General features: G+C 39.2%; 2 protein-coding genes across 12 annotated transcripts; one reads left to right on the top strand and one right to left on the bottom strand.

Annotated features, from left to right (window-relative positions):
* Positions 1 to 3646: 3646 nt before the first annotated feature.
* On the bottom strand, positions 3647 to 7304 carry pfdn4 (prefoldin subunit 4). The gene is made up of 4 exons (XM_051425231.1): positions 7197 to 7304; positions 6619 to 6726; positions 5942 to 6082; positions 3647 to 4312 (listed from the first exon to the last, which is right to left on the bottom strand). Exons 1-4 carry the CDS (start codon positions 7221 to 7223, stop codon positions 4181 to 4183), a joined length of 408 nt encoding a protein of 135 aa, XP_051281191.1. The 5' UTR covers positions 7224 to 7304; the 3' UTR covers positions 3647 to 4180.
* Positions 7305 to 8796: 1492 nt separating this feature from the next.
* On the top strand, positions 8797 to 22689 carry bcas1 (brain enriched myelin associated protein 1). 11 transcript variants are annotated; one of them, XM_051425220.1, is made up of 16 exons: positions 8831 to 9163; positions 9314 to 9368; positions 9610 to 9694; positions 10636 to 10949; positions 15051 to 15230; positions 16225 to 16284; positions 16700 to 16735; positions 17053 to 17268; positions 18388 to 18444; positions 18686 to 18712; positions 18860 to 18925; positions 19228 to 19266; positions 20118 to 20240; positions 20349 to 20429; positions 20814 to 21032; positions 21599 to 22689. In XM_051425220.1, the coding sequence occupies exons 2-16, from the start codon at positions 9330 to 9332 to the stop codon at positions 21677 to 21679; spliced, it is 1623 nt and encodes a 540-aa protein (XP_051281180.1). In that variant the 5' UTR covers positions 8831 to 9163; positions 9314 to 9329; the 3' UTR covers positions 21680 to 22689. The 11 variants fall into 11 exon arrangements, with proteins under 11 accessions (XP_051281189.1, XP_051281181.1, XP_051281186.1 ...); XM_051425221.1 differs by lacking the exon at positions 16700 to 16735 and having other exon boundaries at positions 8827 to 9163; XM_051425223.1 differs by lacking the exon at positions 18860 to 18925.
* Positions 22690 to 23403: the final 714 nt, after the last annotated feature.

The raw sequence follows: 23403 nt of genomic DNA, 5'->3' as shown, positions 1-23403 counted from the left end.
GGTCGATGGGCAGGCGGCCAAAACCAGGGAAGTTTTTCCTTGCCACTGTTGCCAAGTGCTTGCTCGTGGTGGGAACTGTTATAATTTGGTGCTACACAAACAAAACTGAATTTAATACAAAACAGAGAAAAGCTTCAACTGATTGTCAGAATAGTTGTTGATTCATTTCCTGCTGATCGATGAGTTGTCAAATCATTTCATCTATATTCAGGACCACATCATTTCTAATCAGACAGTCTTTGTTGCATGTCACCTTCCTCCCTTACCTCATGTCAGCCTTTACACTGAGCTGTTCAATGAAGGCAGAAAATAACAAGAACATAATTCTAGTTTCCTTAAAGCAAAGTGTGGCAAAACGGACAAAAGAACAATATGCTGTCTGCAAGGTTTTTTTTATTTTGCTAAAATACAAATCTTAATGGCCTCGGTGTGAACTGCATGGCCTTTGACAGGCAGCATGTTGCAATGTGCTTTCAGTGGAGTAGTAAGATTGCTGCTCACTTGTAATGAATAAAAGCTGGCTGAGACAGAACAGCTGTAAGTGATGAAGAATGACTGTAGCTACTATGGATTTTTCAAACCGTCTGGCCTGACTCTCCTGACATTTAAGCTAACATACAGAGACAGTGAGCAAACACAATTTTTCACTGTAGCACCAGTGCAGAAAATGATGAAGTGTGCACAAAGTCTTTGTGGAAGATGCCGGCTACAGGCAGATCTTGCACTGCTAGATTGTGCTGTATTGAGAAAGGGGGGGGAATCAAAAGATGATCCTAGCATATCACACTTTGAACCTATAGAGCCCAAAATATGAAATCTGAGTTAAAGATGACACTTATCAACAAAACATCCTCTAAGTATTCCTTTGGATATTTCTGTTATTTCCTCTACATCTCATTTATATTTCTTCTTCCAGACCCATGATGCCTAAAACATGTTTGTCATGTTAACACAATATTTACAATGTGCTGCTATATCCAATAAACTGAAAGAGGTTGTCATGATACCAGTTCATTTCTCTGTGAAATTACTGGGGAGACAGAGACACCTTCTGGTCTGTTTCTGCTATTACTGCAGACAGCCTGAGCTTAAAAGAACCAAGGATATCACATATATGTACTTTATTTTGACACATCTTCAGATCGTGTTCCTGTCATATTTTAGTCTAATTAATAAACCTTTTCTACCGCTGTAATTGACGGAAAACACTAATCAATGAATCATCCAATTCTGGCACACTGCATCCCAACATATGCGACAATTTAGTGAGACTGGCTGCTTCACTGGAACTCATACCAATTCAAAATCTATCAGAGACTTCTTAATGTTCACTACAACTGCACAGTTGATAGATATCAACATCTGTGTCATTAGAGAGGAAGCAGGGGAGTGAGAGGACAGATAGAAATGAACAGACAGAGGAAGAGAGGAAGAGAGAGAGAGAGAGAGAGAGAGAGAGAGAGAGAGAGAGAGAGAGAGAGAGAGAGAGAGAGAGAGAGAGGGGGCAGAGAGTAAACAAGGCCATCTGGGAAATAAGTCCAGTCATTTCCATGTGTGTTCCTCTGAGCTGGGGGTTTAACAAGCTGTGCATAAAGACAAGCCTGTGTGGGTGGAGTTCCTCTTAATCATAGCTATGAATGTTCAGCAGGAAACCTATCGGGAGGAGAAACTTGTTAATTGAGATCTTGATCCTCCAGAGGTGTCTGCTATAACTTCAAGCTCTCCATCTCCTTTTTTTTTCAGATATTTTATTAGCTCATGCGGGCCACACTTGAGGGCACAATTTAATGAGGTTTGTGCATTGTTGATATTTGTGGGAGCCAAAAACCATCCAGCGGATAGAGAGAGTTATCTGGGAAAATGAAGCAAAGATATTCAGACGACAAAATGGACTAGGATTTCACCTAAATTCATTCTTTTGAGTCGTAAAATATTTAACTTATTTTGATTCATGGATTCATTTGCTGAATTTCTGCAACAGTCATTTTTGTAATAAATTATACATATTTTATCCATCTGGTGTATAATTTTTACAGACACATTCAATAGTCCTCACAGATGTGGATGTGATTTGCATCTTGCAATATTTAGACTGTCATTTCTGTATCACATATAAGGGATCTATGTGAATATATATATATATGTATATCTATATGAATTAGGTGCCATCATATTGCAAGTCTTCCTCTATTACACACTTTGTGTTTATGCAGCCCCATACCAACAAACTGTGATGCACTGTGTGTTCTGACACCTTTCTATCAGAACCAGCATTAACTGTTTCAGCAGTTTGAGCTGCAGTAGCTCGTCTGTTCGTCCCCACGTGTATCAGTTAGCCTTGGCCTCCCATGTTCCTGTCTCCGGGTCACTGCTTTTCCTTCCATGGACCACTTTTGATAGGTACTGACCTCTGCAGACCGGGAACCCCCCCACAAGAGCTGCAGTTTTGGAGATGCTCTGACCCAGTCGTCTAGCCATCACAATGTGACCCCTGTCAAAGTCGCTCACATGCTCAGGCTGCCCATTTTTCCTGCTTCTAACACATCAACTTGAGGACAAAATGTTCACTTGCTGCCTAATATATCACACCCACTGACAGGAGCCATGATAACCAGATATTATATTATTATTCACTCCACCTGTCAGTGCTCATAATGTTATGGCTGACCGGTATAATTCATGGGCCTGACTACTTGAATTCTGTATATTGTTTCCTTCTCTTTCTGGTGTCTTTCCTAGCAGCTGTACTGCATTAAACTGTAATTCACTGGTCTAATAGCTTATTTTTAATGAATATGTGTATTATTGGTTATGACTTATTCCTATTTTTGCCTCAAGGCACTAAACTCCCTGTTTTTTCTTTGACTGAATCTAATTTTAGTAGCGTTATATTTTATTTTTGGAATAGGACTCCATAAGCCCATTTGTTTTCTGATCAATGTGTTGCTGTATGCATTTTGAGTTCACCAATATTCATATACTGTATGTATTTATGCTTTAAGAATCACAAGCCCTGATCATTTTCTATCTAAAGTAAGGAAAGGAAGTTGTTTTCCTCCCTTTGTTTCACAACTTTACCATTAAAGATTACTTTAATCTGGCAACTCCCCTAATCATCAGTATATCTAATCCATGTGAGGACTTGTTTAAGTAGATGAATGATCAGTCACAATAAGAACTGTGTGGGGAGACCTCCAGGAAGTGCACTGCTGATTTATTTAGTCAAATAAAAGTCTTTCTTTTGGGGCTAAGAAACACTTGCAGGTAAACTTTGCATTTGCTATAGCCAATTAAAGCAAATACATGTGGACAGCAATGAATTTCAGAATGCTAATACACAGCAAAGTAAAACCCGGTGGAACTACACTGACTGTCAACCCTCTAGAAAGACCACCACAACCACCCACATATGATCAAAAGACAGACATTAAAAAGTCTTCTGTCTCTGAGGTTTAGACAGTTCTGTGGACTTACTGGCTAGGCTTCAACGTCTGGCCACAGATTAAGAAGACATACCTCTAGCCTCTAAAAATCTTGGATGCACGTTAGCTCAGTGTGTCACTTTTGATTGACGATTCATTGGCTTATAATAGTTTACCTTTTCATTTCATTGCAGTTTGTAAAAGACAACAAATGTGTAGATCAGTAACAGGTGGTACTAATTTAATGGACTTAATTTGACGTGGAAACTTGAACACTTTTAAGGACTTCACTTTTCATTCATTAATGCAGAGACAGCACAGTACACTAATGTGTCAAAGAGACATTTTGTTAATTTTGTCTTACCTTTAGGGTAGTCAAACACAGAATTCACAAAAATGAAAAACTTTCTAGTAAAATACTTCACAGCTGCTTTGTTCCTCTTTTTTCACTTCAGTTTGATCAACGGAGTAAAATACACACGAGCATTAAATAAGGGACCAATTAAAAAATCATTAGAAATGATGTGCATTTATTTTATCTCCATATCTTTACCTTTGTCGTCCTTGTGAACTTGTTTTCCAAACCTAAACTGAAGACGCATACATCATGTGTGTAAACAAAACCCAGAAGCTACAAATCTAAGCTGTTCATGCCGAGTCCTACTTGATGTTTTGTTTGGCAAATGCTCTGTGGAACTGATGCGAGAGCTGCATGAGAAAGTCCACGTTGGGGCAGCTGTCAATGTCCATTTCACTGCTCAGCTTTCATCTGCCTCCAGGTTAATGTTGTTACCAAACTTGGCATAGAGCTGGACCTTTAGATCCCCCAACACTTGCTGTATCGCTGACACACGTTCCTCAAGGGCTTTGACCTCCTGCTCCAGTGCTTCCTGATTACAAAACACGAAACTCCAATTACATGCCAACCACTACAATTTCCCCCACAATCAACAATGTGTTTAAGACATTTCCATAAATCGGTTTTGATAAATTGCTCCTAGAAGTTGAGTCAGTAAAAACACATTCTGAAGGCAGGAAGAGAAAATATGATGAGAAAAAAAAACCCCCATACAATTAGTATGTATATAAAAGTGCTCTAAATTGTAATCAGCAGATATTAGGAGCTGAATAAAGGGAGCTGTTCTCATATTTGTGATTCTGTGTGTGTAGCAGACTGCTCCACATCAATCAGTGCCGGCCTGCGCCTCTCGTGTGATGAAACCGAAGCTAACACAAGGACAAACAGAAAGATCCTGAAAGTAACAGAGGGGAGGTCACGCTCTAATCTAAAGTCCCTCTGGGTCAATGACTGCTATCTCTCTGGTTTTCGCAGCCATGAGGCCCTTACACTGCCCAGCGCTTCTCCCAAAAGGTGCACCAAGGGAGATCTCAAGCGCACCTTAGTGGCAACTGCCATCTGGCTGAACAACGCCTTGAGACACAGCCGGCCTGGGAGGGGGGGGAAGGGGGACTTTAGAGCAGTAGGCTGATTTTGTTACTTTGTTACACCCCCCCCTTTCTTGCCTTTATGTTACGCTAAGCCAGCCATAGCTTGGTAATGACCTTCCCGTCTAACACTCAGCAAGAAAGTGAAGAAGCATCTTCCCATTATGTTTAAACTATGTCTTAAAGTCGAGGTGAAGTGCTATTTCCTGCCACACATATGCATTTCCTGTCAAATCAGGCAGCTAGGAAGGGGGGGCTTGTGTTACGTCCCCCAGTCAAGCAGCTGTAGCGGACCCATTAGCTGACTCTGACTCTTTATTCTTTGTGCATTTGTGATTTACATTTCAGCAGTCACTATAAATTAATGGGCACTAACCACATTTGTGAACGCATGCACTCAGTGAGAGTTTGGGTACGTTTTGAGTTCTGTGCACACGTTAACTATTTTATTTCCAACTACACATCCAAATTTCTTTTGGATCACTCTGACTTTCTCTCTACGAAAGCCCATGTATGAAAAATGTGGGTAGACGGGTGCGTGAATCATGTGAAAACCTTTCAGGACTTTGCAACGAAATCAAGTTATTTTCAATGCAATTCAGTCCTTCAGCTTAAAAACAAAGCGTGACAGGGAAAAATCTCATACGATAGTCAGACATATATCTCAGTTTCACTGATTAATGAGGGCCAGAAACTGTGTTTTCTATCAGGTTATACTGTTACACCAGGCACAGGAATTTGTGCAAAAATAAAGTCAATATAACTTAATAGAAAGATAATTCGGCTCCCGGCAGAACAACGAACACTGAAGGAATCGTAACTGGGAGAAGCTGACTGCAGTGATGGTAAAGACAACAATTCCCATGAGCCCACACTATTTCACAACTTTGTTTGTTATTGTTTGGAGGTGAGAGTCCCCAAAGCAATACAAATGACATATTGTACTTTTGAATGAGAAGGAGCTGATCATTTAATAATACGAGTGAACTAATAATAGTGTTTACTGTCATTTTTACAGCCATTTTGGTCTGATGATTACAGAGTAGGAAAAAAAAAGGGATGAAGAAACTTACCTTTGCAGCCTCCAGCATCTCTTGTGTTTCTTCCTGGGTGTGACTGATGAAGACGTCGCCAATTTGATAAGGGATCAATAGAGCGTCGTCATCGAACATCATGAGGTCATCGCTGGCATCCTGTAAGTTCTGCAGCGATTTCTGTCCGGAGACATCAGCGGACCATTATAGAGTCTCTATCAGGGCTGTTAACAGTTTAGTGAGAATAATTGAACAGCTGCACTGCCCTTCAGAGCACACTCAACTGTGACTCATCAGGATCAGTAAATGCTGAATCAACATAATGGTCGTCTTCAAAGCGTGTGTCTGAATTGTACCCTGTTAATGTAAGAGGGCCGTAGACTGGGTAGGTGTTACTAAACTAATCCAACCAAATATTAAGAGTTGATACTTGAGTGGATTGTAGGGGGGGTCCACAGGAAAAAGAGGAATACAATACTGAACTTTTTTTTTTGGGGAAGTTGGAACAACAAAAGGAAGAAATGGGGCAGGCGGGTTTTTATTGATTGTTTGAGCATTGACTTTAATCTGCATCTATTGTGTGTGTGTGTGTGTGTGTGTGTGTGTGTGTGTGTGTGGGGGGGGGGGGGGGACACACACACACACACACACACACACACACACACTTTTCCCATATGATTATGAACAAAACACCTCAAAATGTGCACACAACTTACTTTCTTTGACTCGATCTCATTTTTCAGCTCCGTCATCCGACTCGTGTTCCTGGCGAATTTATTGATCTTCTGTTGGTCTTCAAATGTGACATTGACGTCTTCAACAGCCTGCAGACAGACAGAGAGACAGACAGAGAGACAGACAGACAGACAGACAGACAGAGAGAGAGACAGAGAGACAGAGAGACAGAGTCAACACATCTGGGTTCACCAGCAGTTACACCGCACATAGCAGCAAACACTGTTGTCTCACTAACAGCAGCTGTAGCGGACAGTGTCCTGCCACCGTTATCGATTACCACCGCCTCTGTTCGATCAGTTATCAGCCTCATTAGGCCGGTACAGTCTCGGGTGTCTCTGTCACAGGAGACATATAACGCTACATTGTGAGCTAACTGCTATCAGCTACACGAGGGTGTGACCCAGACTTTAAATATCACGGAGCTGCAGTAATGATAGCCTGGTTGTTTTTCCCCCCCTCCGCACGCAGCTCGGTTGTTTTTTTATGAAGATATCCTGATTGAACAGCAATGTAGAGCCTCGAAATCAAAACAGAGTTTCTTTTAATTTCCACTTACTACAGGTCCCTTCATGGTGGCTGCCATCTTGGCTTCCTCGACTGCACAAAGGCGGAGTTACTCAACAGAAGGATATAGCTCTACCGCCACCTAGCGGGGGTGGAAACCCTGGCGTGTGGCAGTCAAAAAAGGGCAGTAAAATGTTTCATTTGCCTTTTTTTTTTTTTGTAGATTTAGTAGCATATTCCCGTTGTACCTTCGACCACACAGTTTTTTAAAGCAAGGTAATGTAAAATGGCATCAAACGTGTCTCTGAGCGTACAGCTAAACACTCACATTTGATCTATTTCGCCATGATTTTATTAATTTATCTGAAGAAAATGTGCACACTTGGTTCCACTATGTCAAACTGCTTACTCATTATATCAAACCGGAACTGCTGCTCTGTAAATATTTCACCAGCAAACAGTAACTGCACCCAAGTTCAAATATTTACATACATCTGCAAAGCTAGAGCACTAATAATCCAATTCAAACTACAGCTGCAGAAGATGTCAGTGAATCAAAGAAAGTGTGCCGCATCAGAGATAGATAAGTACTGCTACACAGCCTTTGCAAATGGCCAGTATATTGACAAATAATCTTTAAATTTTTCCTGATGCACAGTTTCTTCCAGCTAGTCTTAAAGCCAGTTTTTGTAAGGGCCGTGCCATTAATAAAACTAGTGGGCCGCCATGCGTTGGTACACCATAAAGAGTTTGCTTGAGGTCTCTCAGCTGCAAGCCTTGCATGAAGTCAGAAGTGCACAATCCAGACAGGGGAATCCGACTCCCACCTCAATGTGCAGGCTATAGGCTACAATTGGGACATTGTGCTCATGCATTCCAAGCCTTGTCATAATAAATTCAATAAATACTGCACATTTTAAGTTTTTAAACACGGTTTTACTTTGCAGTTGTTTGTGGTAAAACACTGTCAGACACTTTGACTGATTTGCATAAAGAGGCTTGAATTCTTAGAGGTTGTAAAGAATAAAATGAATGAGTTTTAAGGAGCTTTTATCAAAATGATCGTGGCACATTTACTCTCAAAAGCACCAAACAAAACATAAAGATGAGAATAATAAAAGAAGGAAGAAATCAGTTGATGAACTAAAGTCAGTTTGTCTTTGATCCCTGAACGTCTCTTAGATTGACCAATGTGTATTGACGCATTGACGGGCCCTCAGAGACACGTAAACATGACTATGTGGAAGTCTTTAAAGAGAGATGATTTCATTACAGAGCTCTTTGTATGTCTTGATTAACTGTGATAGTGAAGCAGATACTTGCTCTTTACAACTTTATAAATAATATCAAAGCAATACAGTTAATATTTTAAGGCACATGTCATTTTTCTAAAATTGTCTTATTACAAACAAACCTGAAATCTAAATCTTTAAAAAAATCCTAATCAGAATGACCTAAATGATAACATGCTATGTTTTTTTCTTCTTTATTCTCTTTTTTTCTTTCCCAGAACCAAAATAAGCATGTTAATACAACAGGGTTGCAAGTGCAAACATATTTATATTTGTTTTGATAGTGTGGAAGTGCACTTGGCCAATATCCTTAATACACATCCTGTTTCTTGATACATCCATGTCTCATCCCAGCTACATTCGTCAACATTGTTGCCCTGCACTACCTTATCATAGTGTCAGCAAGTTTAACCTCTTTCTGATGTTGTCGGGCTATTTTCAGAGATTTCACAGAGAGATTACTATGAGCTAATCATGTGCCTTTACTAATAAGCACCAACACTCTGTTGGGCGGATGGCGGGCTTTTCACTGGAGGAAATCCAATTGATTACTTAAAAACAGTCACACCCATTTTAAAGCACACATAAAATACCCTGTTAACAATAGCCTATATGCACAGTCGGGCAGGAGCAGCAAATACACCTCTCTGACACAGTGACAGACACTTTCCAAATTTTTTTTTCTTAAGGAGATTATCACTTGGTTGACTTGGAGAAGTGTAACAAGGTAAGATATTTGAATGATACTGCAGTTCCTTCAAGTTTGTGATCATTTTAAATAAGTTAGTCATTATTTGGAGAGTGTCTGTGCTTGTTTATGTAACTTAACCAAACTGTATTTCTGTTGTTTTTTTTAAATATTTGATTGTGCCTGTAGATTTCAACTGGGAAAAATGGGAAACGAGAATTCCAAAAGCAAAGAGCTAACCCAGGTAAAATCAAATTATACAAATTTAAGAAACCTGTAACGCTATACCTGTCGTGTGCATAACTTTGCTGCCTCTGAATCAATGGTAAGATGCACATGGAAAAGTAGACATTTGTTGTTTCTTGCTTCTTTTCAAAATGCTGGATTGTTCTGTTTACAGTGTGTCTGTTGACGTGTAACTATCTGTAATTTCTTGGAAACTGTGGAGCCAAAGTAGACTAATATTCCCTTATTATCTTTTATAGAATGGGAAAATTCCTGAGAAGCATGAAAATGGATCAGTGAATGGCATCACTGAAAGCATCACATCTAATGGGCTGGAGATTGGTAGTGAGTGCAATTTTTTCACTTCTTCTTATTAAGATAAATAACAGGGAAAAATGACTTAATTGTAAAATAACATGGTGGTAATATGTGATGTAGAATTGCCAACGCAAATTAATAGAGACACAGTGTCACCATGAAATTCTTTTCTCCAAATCTAGAGAATCTGAGGATGATTTGACCTATTTTTACTCTTCTTTACTTTGTTTTATTGTTTCCTGCTGTATGGGAAAATATTGTACATCAGTCGCTGCCAGACAAAATCAGCTGATCTTTGTTAATCTATGTTGGATCAGTCCTTTGGACTCTTCCAAAGCTCTGTAAACACTGTGACTCCCAGCTGGACTATGTCTTGAGTCTTCCAGTGTAAACTATAGGCGTAGTCTCGGACATTGAAAAGGAGCAACTATTTGACCTGTCATGGTGTGGTTTGTCTCCTTTCATGCAGTGAAAATAATGGTGGAAGATTCCCACTGACGCTTCAGTTTGTCTTAGCGCTAGTGTTGACGCTGGTGATACAGATAATATTACTTTCTCGGATTGACTTGCCCATGTTTACTTCATGGAGCATTGCACAAGTAGAAAGACCTAAACATTCAAATCAGCATTGATATCCAGTAGTAGTGACATCTGTGAACTTCTTTGGAAAGGCATATTGATCGGTCTCACATAAGTTATTAGATAAGATCAATTATTGCAACACAGACTTCACATTACAGAAATCAGATCTTATTTAAAGTTACAACCAGATGCATTTTTACAATATAAAGAATATATACCTATATAATTTGACCTATAGATGAAAACTAGCAATTCAAAACAACAGCAATTTTATCTGTTTGTGTAATAAGAGCTGTCAGTCAGTTTGGTGATTGCAGATTCAAATTTTATGGTGCATGGGGCACTTTGTTTACATTTTAATAATGGATTCTTCTTTTTTTTTGCAGTTAATGGTGAGACGGTAGTCCAGAAAAATGGCGGGCCCCTCAATTTAAACCTTGCCACAGAATCGACTGAGCGTGAATATGTGATAGTTGAATCCGACAGTAAACATGTGGATGCTCCAGTTATTACTGAAATCCTTGAAGCCGACGTCCAGAAGGAAGAGGTCAAGAAAAGTAAAGGAGAAAAAGCTCCTCTGTTTGGCAAAATGTTCAAAAAGAAAGCAGAACCCCCAGCCGATGTTGAGAGCGTTAAAGAAAATGAGACCTCAAATGAAGATCAAACGGATGTAAGTGTCCCTGCCACTGATGCACAGCCGGTGAGTAAGCTTTTCATGTTCATTTATAAAAGATAAGTCTGGTAATATACTAAAATTTTTATTATTGTCAACAAATCCCATGAAAAGACAAAAACAAAACAATGAATTGATCCTACCAACAGGTGTTGCATGTGAGACCAACGTCTGATATTACTTGAAATATTACAAATAAATAAATATTATAAATAAAAGGTATTCAAAATAGAAGGTGAGCCACACTGTTGCACAATTTCCTTCAATATAATGAATATGGGCAATGTTTGCTAAAAACTACCACGCTCTTATCAAACCTTTTTTTTTTTATTTATCTATATATTATTGAGAAGAGGAATAATGAACTGAGGCTTTTGGTTCTTTTTATGGGATTTGTTGACAGTAACGCAGGTATAATGCCAGTCTTATCCTTTAATGTGTTGCTCTAATTCTAAAACAATCTGCCTGAAATCACTTAGATTTAGATGAGATTTCCTTATCAGTACATAAACCATTCCAAAAACATATAGCAAAAAGAGAAAGATATAATTCCTGTAATCATGAAACAATTACATCGCTGAGAGACCAAATTAAAACCCAAACATCTGTACAATGTAATGCACTGCAGCACACCAGCCCTGTAATAAATACTACCTTACTTTAGAATCTTAAGTTGTTGTTTAGGTTCCTTTCCTTTACATATATGGACTAGAAAAAACTAGAAACACCTTGTAATATAATGCAGTTAATACAACAACAAAAGTAGCTACTTCAAGAATTACCACAGTAATCAATCGTAGGACTGTTGTGCTAAATGGCATTAAAATGTAGAGGGGTTTTTATTTTTCTCAGTCACGGTGTGATAAAGCACATGGTTGTCATATGTGTCCCAGCAACAAAAAACAGCTGTATTTTATCTAAACATAAATGTTGATTTTCATAATAAAGGAGTCTGGCTCAAGTGGAGACAAAGCTGCTACCGTGATCATCGCTGAGCAACAAAAAGCTGAAATATCAACGCAGACGGAAAGAAAAACTGAAACAGATATTTCAACGCAAACCGGCTATGATGATGACGTTACAACCACTAATACTCAGTGCCCAGTGGAAGAGGTATTCGTGATGGAGGCAGCAGCAACTGAAGAAGATTTACTGAATGAATCTGCTGTTGTCATTGCTGAAGAGGTTGTGGAAGAGACTGCCAATGAAGAACCTTTAGACAACCAGACATCTGGGATCATCAGCGAAGAGGTGTTCATCATGGAGACCAGTGTGTATGAGAATTTAGTGTTCAGAGCGGAGCGGGTGGAAGTTATTGACAATTTTGAAATCAGCTACATCAAAAACTGCGTTCCCGGGGGAGAAAACGTTAAAGAAACGGAGCCAGAGATTGCTGCAGAACCAGAATGTGACCCAAACAAATCCATCATAGACGGTGGAGTAGTTGCAGAGAAAACTGTGCCATTGGAGGTCCATTTCAGCCTTCCCAAAGTAGTGGCGGATTGTATTGAGGTGGTTTTCACTACTGTTCCTGAATCTACCGACTTTGTTGCTGTAAACACGCCGGACCCAAGTGTAGATAAAGTAATTACTGAAGACCATAGTGAAGGAGCCAGAGACATGTCACCTGATGTAGTGCTGATTGAAACTGCTAAACCTGAGTCTAATGCTGTCACTCCCGAGGCCAGGGAAACACATGGCATTCCTTTCCTAGACAAAAAACCTGTGACTGTGGTGATGGAAACAATCTCAGTTCATGTTCATGAGGAGCCAAATCCAACACCTGCATACCAAGACATGCCTGTAGAAGAACCTTTCTGTCCCTCCTGTGACAGAAGTTACAGTCAAGGTGGAATCTGCCCATGAAGAGGTCACCGCTGATGATGCTGTTGCCGTCCAGGATGTAGCAGGAATAAGTGAAGAAATGATCATTGTGGAGGCTCCTTCCAGTGAGCTTATCACCATTGAGGAACTAATTGAAGATACTTTAAATTTCCCTGATGATGAAGTCAAGCCTGAAGACGTTATTACTACAGATGAGAAAGCTGAGGTTAGTGAAGATGTGAGAGCTGATGTTGGACCAGAAACCGTTAAAGAAGCAGAACCAAGTCCCGTCATTGTCAAGGACGATGCTGAGGTAATACCAGAGGCAGCAATTAAGGCCCTCTCTCAAGAATTGGAACTTAGTGTCATCACTCCTCAAGAGCCTGCAGTGGATAACGGCATCCTACTGGGAGAAGAGGTCATCTCTGCAACAACTTTTGTACCCCTTTCTGGAGATCGAGAAGCAAGTCTTACTATAGCAGAGGAGCCAATTAAGACACTGGCAGAGGAGATGAATGAAGAAGTCATAGAGGCTTTATTAAACGAATTTGATGTACCACCAATGGACACAACAAGGGAGCGGGTGGAAGTCACTAACATTTTTGAAATCAGCCACATCAAAAACTGCGTTCCCGAGGGAGAAAACGTTAAAGAAACGGAGCCAGAGATTGCCGCAAAACCAGAATGTGACCCAAACAAATCCATCATAGACGGTGAAATAGTCGCAGAGGAAATTGTGCCATTGGAGTTCTCTTTCAGCCTTCCGAAAGTGGTGGCAGATTGTATTGAGGTGGTTTTCGCAGCTGTTTCTGAATCCACCGACTTTGCTGATGTAAACACGTCAGCCCAAAGTGTAGATGAAGTAATTACTGAAGACCATGATGACGGAGCACGAGACATGTCAGCTGATGTAGTGCTGATTGAAATCGCTGAACCTGAGGCACTGGCTGAGGAGATGAATAAAGAAGCCATAAAGACTTTATTAAAGGAATTTGATGTACCACCAATGGGTGCTACAGAAGAGTCTGAGTCTTGCGTTTTTGTCCAAGAGGAACTTGTCGAGGAGAATGTCGTCCCATCTGAAGAGCTGTTGGAAGATTCTAATAAAGGAACAGCTGTGGTCGCTGTGAAAGAACCAACTGATTTCAATCCTGTCATTTCTGAGGAGCCTGTGGAGGAGAGTGCAAGCCTTCTTGAGCCACTGGTGCTGGTGGTAATCCTTGAGACACGTGAGGATGAAGATACAGAAGACACACATGAAACACATAATTATAGAGACGTTTTAGTTGCCATTGAGGAGAACTCTGAAGATTGTCAAATTGACACTTCATATGAGGCTGTGGCAGAGTGTGTTCAAGTTGTTCTCGAGACCATTGTAGAAGAAAACATCACGGTAGATGTTGCGACTGGATGTGACCTTGTGACTTCAGAGTTGGTAGCTCCAGAGATCATCGCAGAGGGAGAGCAGGAAGAGCACGAATCAAATGTGAACTCAACAGATTCAACGCAAAGTGCAGAAATTATTGAAGACATGGAAGCTTTACTTGTTAGGCTGCAGTCAGCTTGTACATCAGTTGTTCTAGAATCAGCATATAGGCTTGGGGGGTTAAATATCTCTTCGCTGGGATACAGTATTAATGTCACCATTCACGTGACTCCAAAGACAGAACAGCAGTAAAATGTGGAATGAACATTGTTTTTGTTTCTAAAATATATTGGTCTACCTCTTTAGGATATCATGTGTTTAATGGTATGCGTTAGTAGTTGCAATTGGATTGAAACATTATGTGTGTTTTATAATAATGCAAAGTGCCTCTGTTTGTATATATCATCACCACAAAGCTCACATTGTAAAGTATTGAAACATTTTCCAATAAAATGACAAATGAAAACACTACAAAATGTCTTCATGATTTTGCACATATTTCTGCTCAGTGTTTAGTAGAGAATAAAAAAAGAATATGACATTTTAATCCGGCCACACTGAAGAAAAAACGAAATGAACAGATTCACTAAAATGATCCAAAAACCATACTCATACTCACCATCAAGACACAGCAAGGTATTTGAGTTTCCTGACATTTCTCAGGGCATAACTCTCACACATTGTTGAATATCAATGAGTGAGGGGTGGGACACACACATTAATAAAAGGGTGATTGTTGACAATGCCCCGAGTAGGCAGAGGCATGGTTGGAATTGTGCTCCCATCTCAATGCTGCGATTAAGACACTCACTGCTTGCATATCAGCTCCGCTGCTCTAACATAATTCTCAAAGGCCAATTCTTTGTGATGGTGTATAGGAGACAGCTAACCTAAAGCAAGAATCTGAATCATTAACGGAGCCAAAAAGTGTGACTCTAGACCCGGGTCCAGAGGAAGAAAAAGCTCCTGAAACTGACAACGGAAACAGTCAGCCTGTGGAAAACCAAGAAGACAGTAACCCAGAAGAGAATCCAGTTATGAACTTCTTCAAAACACTAGTAAGTGACATAATTTGAGAAATTAAGCGTGGTTTACATTCACTTAATGTTTCTAATTGCTTCTCTTGTAAAATTAGACTGCTTGGGAAAAATTATTGAAGAGTTGCTGTAATTAAAAGTGCAAAAACAAATGCACCCTTGTTATCTCCAGCTATTACTGAAGGCAAACAGCTGCTCCAACAACAAAAAATTAAGCTAATATGTCTCTTTTAATTTTTACTTAAAGAAGCCAAGACATAACTTGCCTGATAAAGTGGAAATTGGTCATAATAAATTCAACGATAGATTCGAGATGTTTAAATTTAATTGGTGTGTGTGTGATTCCTAATTTTCTTTGTTGAGGTATGTAAAAAGGACGTTTTATGGCAGTAACAGTATCCGTAACTAAAATCTGCCATTATGACAGAACCTGATGGAAAAGCTACAACAAGCAGCTATTGTATTTCCTCTTCATCGTGCTGTCTTTTGGATTCATGCCGTTTTAAAGAGTTACCATTGCCCTAGCCCCATGCTAATCAAGTCTTTGAACATGCGGGAATGTGGTGGCCTATTGTTCAACCCATAGTGTGAGCTCACAAGGGAGGCCTGTGCAGTTGGAAGTTGAGATTTGTGAAGATAGAGCGAGGGCAGGCCTACGCCATCTCCGGAGCACAATGGCTGTCACAATGACAGCGCATGTACTGTATGTGCTCTGTCAGGGACCTCAGTGTGCACTCTGTGCCTCAGTTAGCTTATCATAAAGGCCTATGTCTGCATTCATGAAGGGCTTCTGTTTTATCGAAATAATTATTTTTCTGTTCCTGTTACATCAGCTATGTATAGGCTGATTCTGAACGCTTTGGCACTGCAGCGTCATTGTCAGCTATATGAAATAACATAATGCATGCATATTTAACATCTGAGGGATAGGCTCTTTGTTTTTGCTCTTAATTTCTGTGTGGCAGGAATAACCATTATTGAAGACAGGTCATTGTTCTTCCCTTGTTGCACACAGGTGACTCCCACTAAAGCAACCAAAAAGGAAACAGCTACTCCCGATGCCACAAAAGATCAGGTGAACAGATGCTGATGAAGTATTACATCACACATAAAATGTGTTAAAATGAGAAATGACAGCAGTTTGTAATAGTTTTCTTGTTTGATTCATTTTCAATTAATAACATATACTGTATATATATATATATATATATATATATATATATATATATATATATAACTGTATCAGAGAACACAATAATGTTAGGGGTTGATTATCTAACTACTTGACTAAATTGACCACGGGCAAAGAGAGGGTTTTCAGGGCTAGCTGGCATCCGTTGACTATATATTTTTGCTCAAATTGAGGATAAGCCTGATTTCAAAAAAGTATATATTATTTTGAGGACCTGTATACAAGCTTTTTGCAGATATTTGTTTGCTTCGGTTTAACTTTATCTCTCTAACTGCTTCCTTTTTCTGTTGCCAAACAGTCCCCGAAGGAGACCCAACCAGCAGCAACTATTACTGTGAGCACACTGCCCATAAAGTGTTTTCATTTGTATAACAGATCTTGCAGTTCACTAGAAAAGATATATTTACTGGACACAGTTGGGTTCAATTAGCTTCCATAAATGCCCCATTATTTTCTAATGTTGGATTTTACATACTAATTACATTTTTAATAGTTTATATTAGACGGAAACTCAATTTGCTTTGCATTTATCTTCACACATCACCTAAAACTGTGTCTGAAAATGTATTTGCTGTTGAAGGTGACTGTGTGGACAGTTTCCTATGGTTTTTCATTGTAAACTATTATTTTAACACACGCTCTCTCAAATAGGTTGCACAAGTATCTGAGCTGCCTGCAGCACCCAAAGGAATGTCTATCCCACCACCACCTCCTCCAGAACCACCAAAAATGGAAATCAAAGGAGAGCCAGCTGCCAAACCTGTAAAACCCACACCAAAAGAAGAACCAAAAGCTGCTGCAAAGGAACCCGGGCCCTCAAAAGGAACATCAGCCAAAGATACTCTGAGGAAATTCTTCCATTCAAAGGTAAATAAACAGCAAACTGTACGGACCGTAAGATGAGATCATTATTTTAAGGGATGGTAGACCTTCAGTGAGTTGATGTTCCACAGTGTGTCAGATTGTAACATAGTGTGAAACATACTGTATGTGAATTTGAGGTACTGCTAGGTGTCATGGCATCCAAAGGCAAAGGTGCTTCAGCAAGTGGAGCCAATGCACCGGCCAAGACTGCAGCAGTGGTACAGTAGATTATCATATTCTCAAACTGACCATGGCTCATCCTGTTACTAACTGAACAAGAGCTGATTTGTCTGGAGGTGGCAGAAACTGAACAATTTGCTGTTTCCAAAGTGGACCTTGCAGCAATTATGTAAAGACGTATTTGCCCGGTATTGAAGTTCATTAAGGAGAATCAGGTTTCTGTAGTTCTCTTTAAAAAATGTGACGTCTCAGTTAGAGCAATACTAGTGTGACTTTGGTTCCCTTAATGACTCATATGAGCACCACTGTTTCTACCACAGTCCATATTTCCATGATGCATTATATTCCCAACATTAAAACAGCATTAGTGATTCATTTAATCAAAAAGAAATTGCTCAACATTTTAGGAAAAACACTTTATTGCTTACTTGTCTAGAAGAGAAGAGAACAATACCACTCCTTTGTCTGTGCGCTTGTATGAAGCCAGAGCCAGGAGACACTCAGCTTAGCTTAGCATAAAGACTAGAAACTAGGTCAAACAGCAAGCCTGGCTCTGGCCAAAATACATAAATATGCATGCAGTACCAGCACCCCTACAGCTCACTGCAGGTTTAATCTGTTCAGTTAATGCTAGCTGTTTCCCCCTGCTTCAAGTCTTTATGCTAAGCTAAGCTAATCACCTCTTGGCTTGAGCTTTACACTACACACTCACAGACATAAGAGTGGTATTGATCTTTTCATCTAACTCTTGACAAGAAATTGCATAAATGTTTCCCAAAATGTGAAACTATTAATTTTAACCTGTTCACATTAGTCCGCATTCATTGCCATACTAACATATTAAGCATTTTATCATTAAAGCCTTCCCTCTCTTTATAAGGACATTTCCTTTCTGTCTTGCTGGCTTAAACTAACAATAATAATTCCTTCACTGTCCTGCAGACAATCAAGGAGGCACCTCAGCCAGCGGTAGAAGTACAACCAGTTGTACAAGTGCAGGTAAACAAGAGAGTAATGCTCAATCTTCTCAGTTGCATTCAGGGAATGTTATATTAATGTATTCTACTCTGAGCTCTCAGGACTTCAGCAAATCTCTCACTAGCACAGTGGATCATACTTTGAATCATCTTTTAAGAATATTCATAACAGATACAGTGCTATACACAGCAAATTACAGCAATTTCATGCGCACATCTTCATTTGCATCTCTTCAGAATAAAAAAGTAGTTTTTCTCTGCAGGAGACACCAGTGCCCGTAGAAGTCCAGGTAAATCAAAGGAGAGCTTTCAGTCTTGGGGTCTTTCTTAGGGAGTGGAATAATCTTCTGTTTCTCTGATTATATCACATCTCCATGTTCTAAATTGCATAGGTTAATTTATTTATTTTACATTCTGATTCATTTGCATCCACTCAGAGTGAAAATAATGTTGAACCTCATGAGACGCCAGAGGAGGTGGCACAGGCAGTTGTAGAAGAGCAGGTAAATCCGCAGGAAGTGCTCAGGAATATTAATTCTTAATTCTCTTCACTCTACAGGTGCCTCTGACATGATGTTATACCAGATGTACCAATTACCATGTTGAACCAAATATAATCTTTCATTCATTTCAGTTAACACACATGAAATTTGGCATTTGCTGTTTAAAAAAAAAAAACTGCTGTTTTTTTCATGTTTTCATTGATTAATTCACATTGTGACACAGATGAGTCAGCCCGTGATTGAATGCATTTCATACAGCATTTGAACTGATTGGAAAACAAATAATTGTTCCTTCCCCGCAGATGGTGGAAGAGGTACCACAGCCAGTGGTAGAAGCTGAGGTAAATTAAAGGAGTTCGACATGTTGAGAAATACTCTTTATTGCAGAGAGTCATGTAGATCAGATCAATACCACTCTAATATCTGTCCGTTAAGTATGAAGTAAGCTTAGTTCAGCTTAGCATAAAGACTATACTATATACGTCTTTAAGAATCAGGGGGAAACAGCTATAGCAGAAATAGCTTGGCTGTGTCCAAGGGTAACAAAATCCACCTACTAGCACCTCTAAAGCTCACTAATTAACATGTTAATTAAAATAAAACAAGGTACATCCCATAAAACCACTACTTTTTGTTTTTGCTTTCCACTTTATATAGGTATGGATTAAACAAACATGATATAAAATGTTGAACACAAAGGTTACATGACTTTCAGACGGAGCCACGGTAGCTGTTTCCCTCTGTTTCCATTCTTTCTGCTAAGCTAAGCTAACCATTTCACCATATTTCATGGGTATGAAATTGGTATCAGTTGTTTCATCTCTTGGCAAGAAAAAAAATATTTCATTATTTTAGATTTAATATTTAGCATATTTCTCAAAGTGCTGAACTATTCCTCTATAGGAGGACACTCTTCACTGGAGAAACATTCCCTGTCTCACTCTCTTTTAGAGACAAGAACATTCTTTACTTTTGTGCATGACGGTGTGGGCTTCTTTATTCTTACAGGGACAGGTTCTTATTAGATTCCTCTGCCTCTTTTTCTGCTCTGATCCTGGATTGTTCTTCCCCCTTTGACCTCTTTCACTTCACAGGTGGCAGTTCCTCCCTTCACTCTGTCAGCTTCAATGATGGTCAGGCTTTTAATTCTTAAATAGCTCATGTGATGTATTTTCTTCTTTTTTGATAAAAGAAGGTGGATCCCTCAAAAACCAGCACCTTGGAGGCTGCTCCAAAGCCAGAACCACCACCGCCTGTTCAGGAAGAGAAGAAAACAGCCTCAAAATCCCCCTTCCTGTCTTTCTTCAAGCCTAAAGTAAGTATTCATTTGAGCCTCAATGAGTCTTTAAAATATCAGAAAATTGTATGTATGTATTGTGATGGAATCCCTAAATAGAAAGTAACAGATTAATGTGAATTTGAGGAACTGTTAGACCACATGACAACAAAAGTCCAAGCAGCCTCCACAAGTGGAGTTCGGCTCCTCAGGAGAACAACTGGAGTGGTAAATACAGTAAATGTCCCTCTCGAAAACAGACACATTATTAACCAGAGTAATTCCATCAGTTACATCTGGTATTAAAACCTGCGCTAAAACAAGTTTTTTGGCAGATGTATTTTTCGCCATTTATTATATTTGAAGATCTTAACAACACAGATCAGCGCTTTTATGATCATCTCTCATAATGTTGCAGTCACAAGACACACTGGATCCTAACAGCTGGTACATCTCACTTCAAATTTTACATCTGATGTCATCTCAAAGTCCATCTGCGCCTAATGAGTAGAGCACATATGATATTGTTGTGTAATGATACAGATGCTGCATCCACAGCTTCTCTGGGACTGGAATAATTAAGTTTTTCATTATGCACCACAACAATTTCAGGCTGCTGATCCCAAGAAGGCTGCCCCTGCCCCAGCTGCAGCAGCAGAGGCAGCTCAGACAGTTAAAGCCAAGGAGGAACCTAAAGCAGCAGCCAAGTCATCAGAGGCGGTTGTAGATAGCAAACCAGCTACAGTGGCCTCCCAAGCTGGTGATGATGCAGCCAATGTGCCCAAGAAACTGGAGAAGAGGAACTCCATCCAGCTGTTCTTTAAAATTCTGGTAAGGAGTGCATCACTTTTGCCACTGTTTATTCAGGGTTAGTTTGAGTGGCTCTGCATAGTACAATATATTGCACCTATATGTCCACCAGATGGCAGCAGAAACTCATTAAGTAACTAAAGGCGTGTGCACTATTTCTCTGTGGGTGCAGTGCACGTCATGTTAAACATCCTGTGAATTGTTGAGCATGGTTTGGCTTTAATAACTTACAGTTAATAAATTTGACTTGAACCAAAACACATATATGGGGTGTTGCAAGCAATGCAGTTTCATGAAACAATACAAAGAGGAAAATGGTAGGTAAATGGAGGTACTTTTGGAAAAAATAAAAACACCAAGTTAGAAATTGTACCCCAACATCAAGCATTCTTGGAGCTTAAAGGAAACTTGAATCAAATGCAAATAAATATCTAATGGTTTAGATATGAGTTCAGATTTGGCATGGATGACATAGCTATTTAAAGAAAAGATAAGTACAGTAGATATTGTAATAATAATAATATTAATAATAATAAAACAAAATAATAATAAACAAACATTTATGTTTTTCTCCCTTTAAATTTTAGGGTCAGAAACGTAACTCTACAGATGCCGGGGTCCAGACAGAGCCAGTTGCTGTTGCTCCAGCAGCTGAGAAGGCCAAATGAAACCAAAACCTACAGTTTTCTGTTTCCTTGTACAGACTCCCTCTCTCTTTCTTGCTCTTACTCAATCTTTATATCTCTCTCTCTCTCTCTTTCATCTCCCCTTCCAACCTCTAAGGAATTACTTTAACGACGTTTTTTGTTTTTGTTACTGTTTAGAAGTTACAATATGAAAGGAAAAGTGACTGAGAGGATAAAAGCAAGTGAACAGTTGTGAAAAAAAGAACAGTGGGCAGGTAGTGGAACTGGTGGTGATTTGAAATGGTCAGAAGTGAGGTTGTTGAGATATATATATTTTTTTGGTCATATAAATATCTTGACAAGTATAGCAATGTGAGTGTGAAACATTTTCTACAGACATTTAATGTGACTTCTCTCTGTTCTTCCAACCTGACATACTGGGCTTATGCAATAGACAGTATCATGCTTTGCTTTTAGCAATTAATCTGTCAAAAACAAATAAATAGGCTCTATTTTTACAGTTCATACCAGAAGAATCATGCAGGTGTGGCAATGCAGAGGTTAATAAGAAATGATATTGAAAAAAAGTATCAGTTTATATGACACTAAAAATCCTAATAGAGCTGGTAATAGGAGCATGTTCATATAACAAACAGCACTTACAGATTTTTTAACTTTATGTAAGCTATATGTAGAATAACATATATCCTAACAGTTATGTACTGGGCCATATGGGAAAATCACAATCTTTACTCTTCTGTGGGGACCTGATTGTAAGTGTTCATGTTAACAAATGCATCTGAGGTGGCAAATTGGTGTTGCTGTGCAAATGTGTCCTCGTGGTACGTTTTGCAGTAGTCATAAATCACAGTGGATTAGTTTTTAATTTGATTGCAGCACTTTGTGTCGTGTAATTTAATGAAAGTCTTATGGTGTTAGTCATTTGTGTTTGGCATATGTGCAATTAATAACACGCTTTTGTTTGCCTATATGTATGTATGCATGTATATGTAACTTCAGCTATCTTGAAGACAATAAATATGTTCACCGTTTCTTCATTCTTCATCAATGTAAACAACAATGGTGTTAGGAAACATTACAACAACTGGGTGTTGCAGCAACTGCACAAATATGTGACTGAGCGAGTTTGACAAAAAGTAAATATGATTAATTAGATTAGACTCAACTGCCATTGCAGAGTACATAAAGCAGTGAAGTCCAGAGTAGTGTACATATAAACAGTAAGGGGTAGATATGAATAAGCTAAGCTATATGTAATATGAACCAATAGATACAAAAGAACAAGTAATGGAAAAAGTAAGTCATATACAGAATAAACAGCTAGGGGTATGATATGTATATATCAGTGAGGCAGAGACATTGTCATAGTTCACACATCCATTACATTCTTCCACCAATGACAACAAAACCCTTTATATGTAAATAATGTTAAAACACCAAACTAGTGAGGTGATTCATGTAAGTAGGTGTGACATGTGAGTCACTCTTTGCTATGTTGGGTGTAGAGGCAAATACTGTATGTCTCACTCATCCATGTGTTCACTTAAACCCCTGACAGAGAAGTGACAGACAGAAAACTGACCGCGGCACAGCGCAGGCCATCATTTGTAACTGTGACAGAGAGATGACTGCTTGACATCACTATTGAATACTAATTCAGACATTTTTTTACACTCCATGTGACACCTTAGAGATAAAAGATGTAAAACAAGATCTAAGGAATTGTATATTTCAGGTAGAGGAAG

Source organism: Dicentrarchus labrax, unplaced genomic scaffold (genome assembly GCF_905237075.1).
Source record: "Dicentrarchus labrax unplaced genomic scaffold, dlabrax2021, whole genome shotgun sequence".
Lineage (NCBI taxonomy): Eukaryota > Metazoa > Chordata > Actinopteri > Moronidae > Dicentrarchus > Dicentrarchus labrax.
This window is presented reverse-complemented; position numbering and strand designations above follow the sequence as displayed.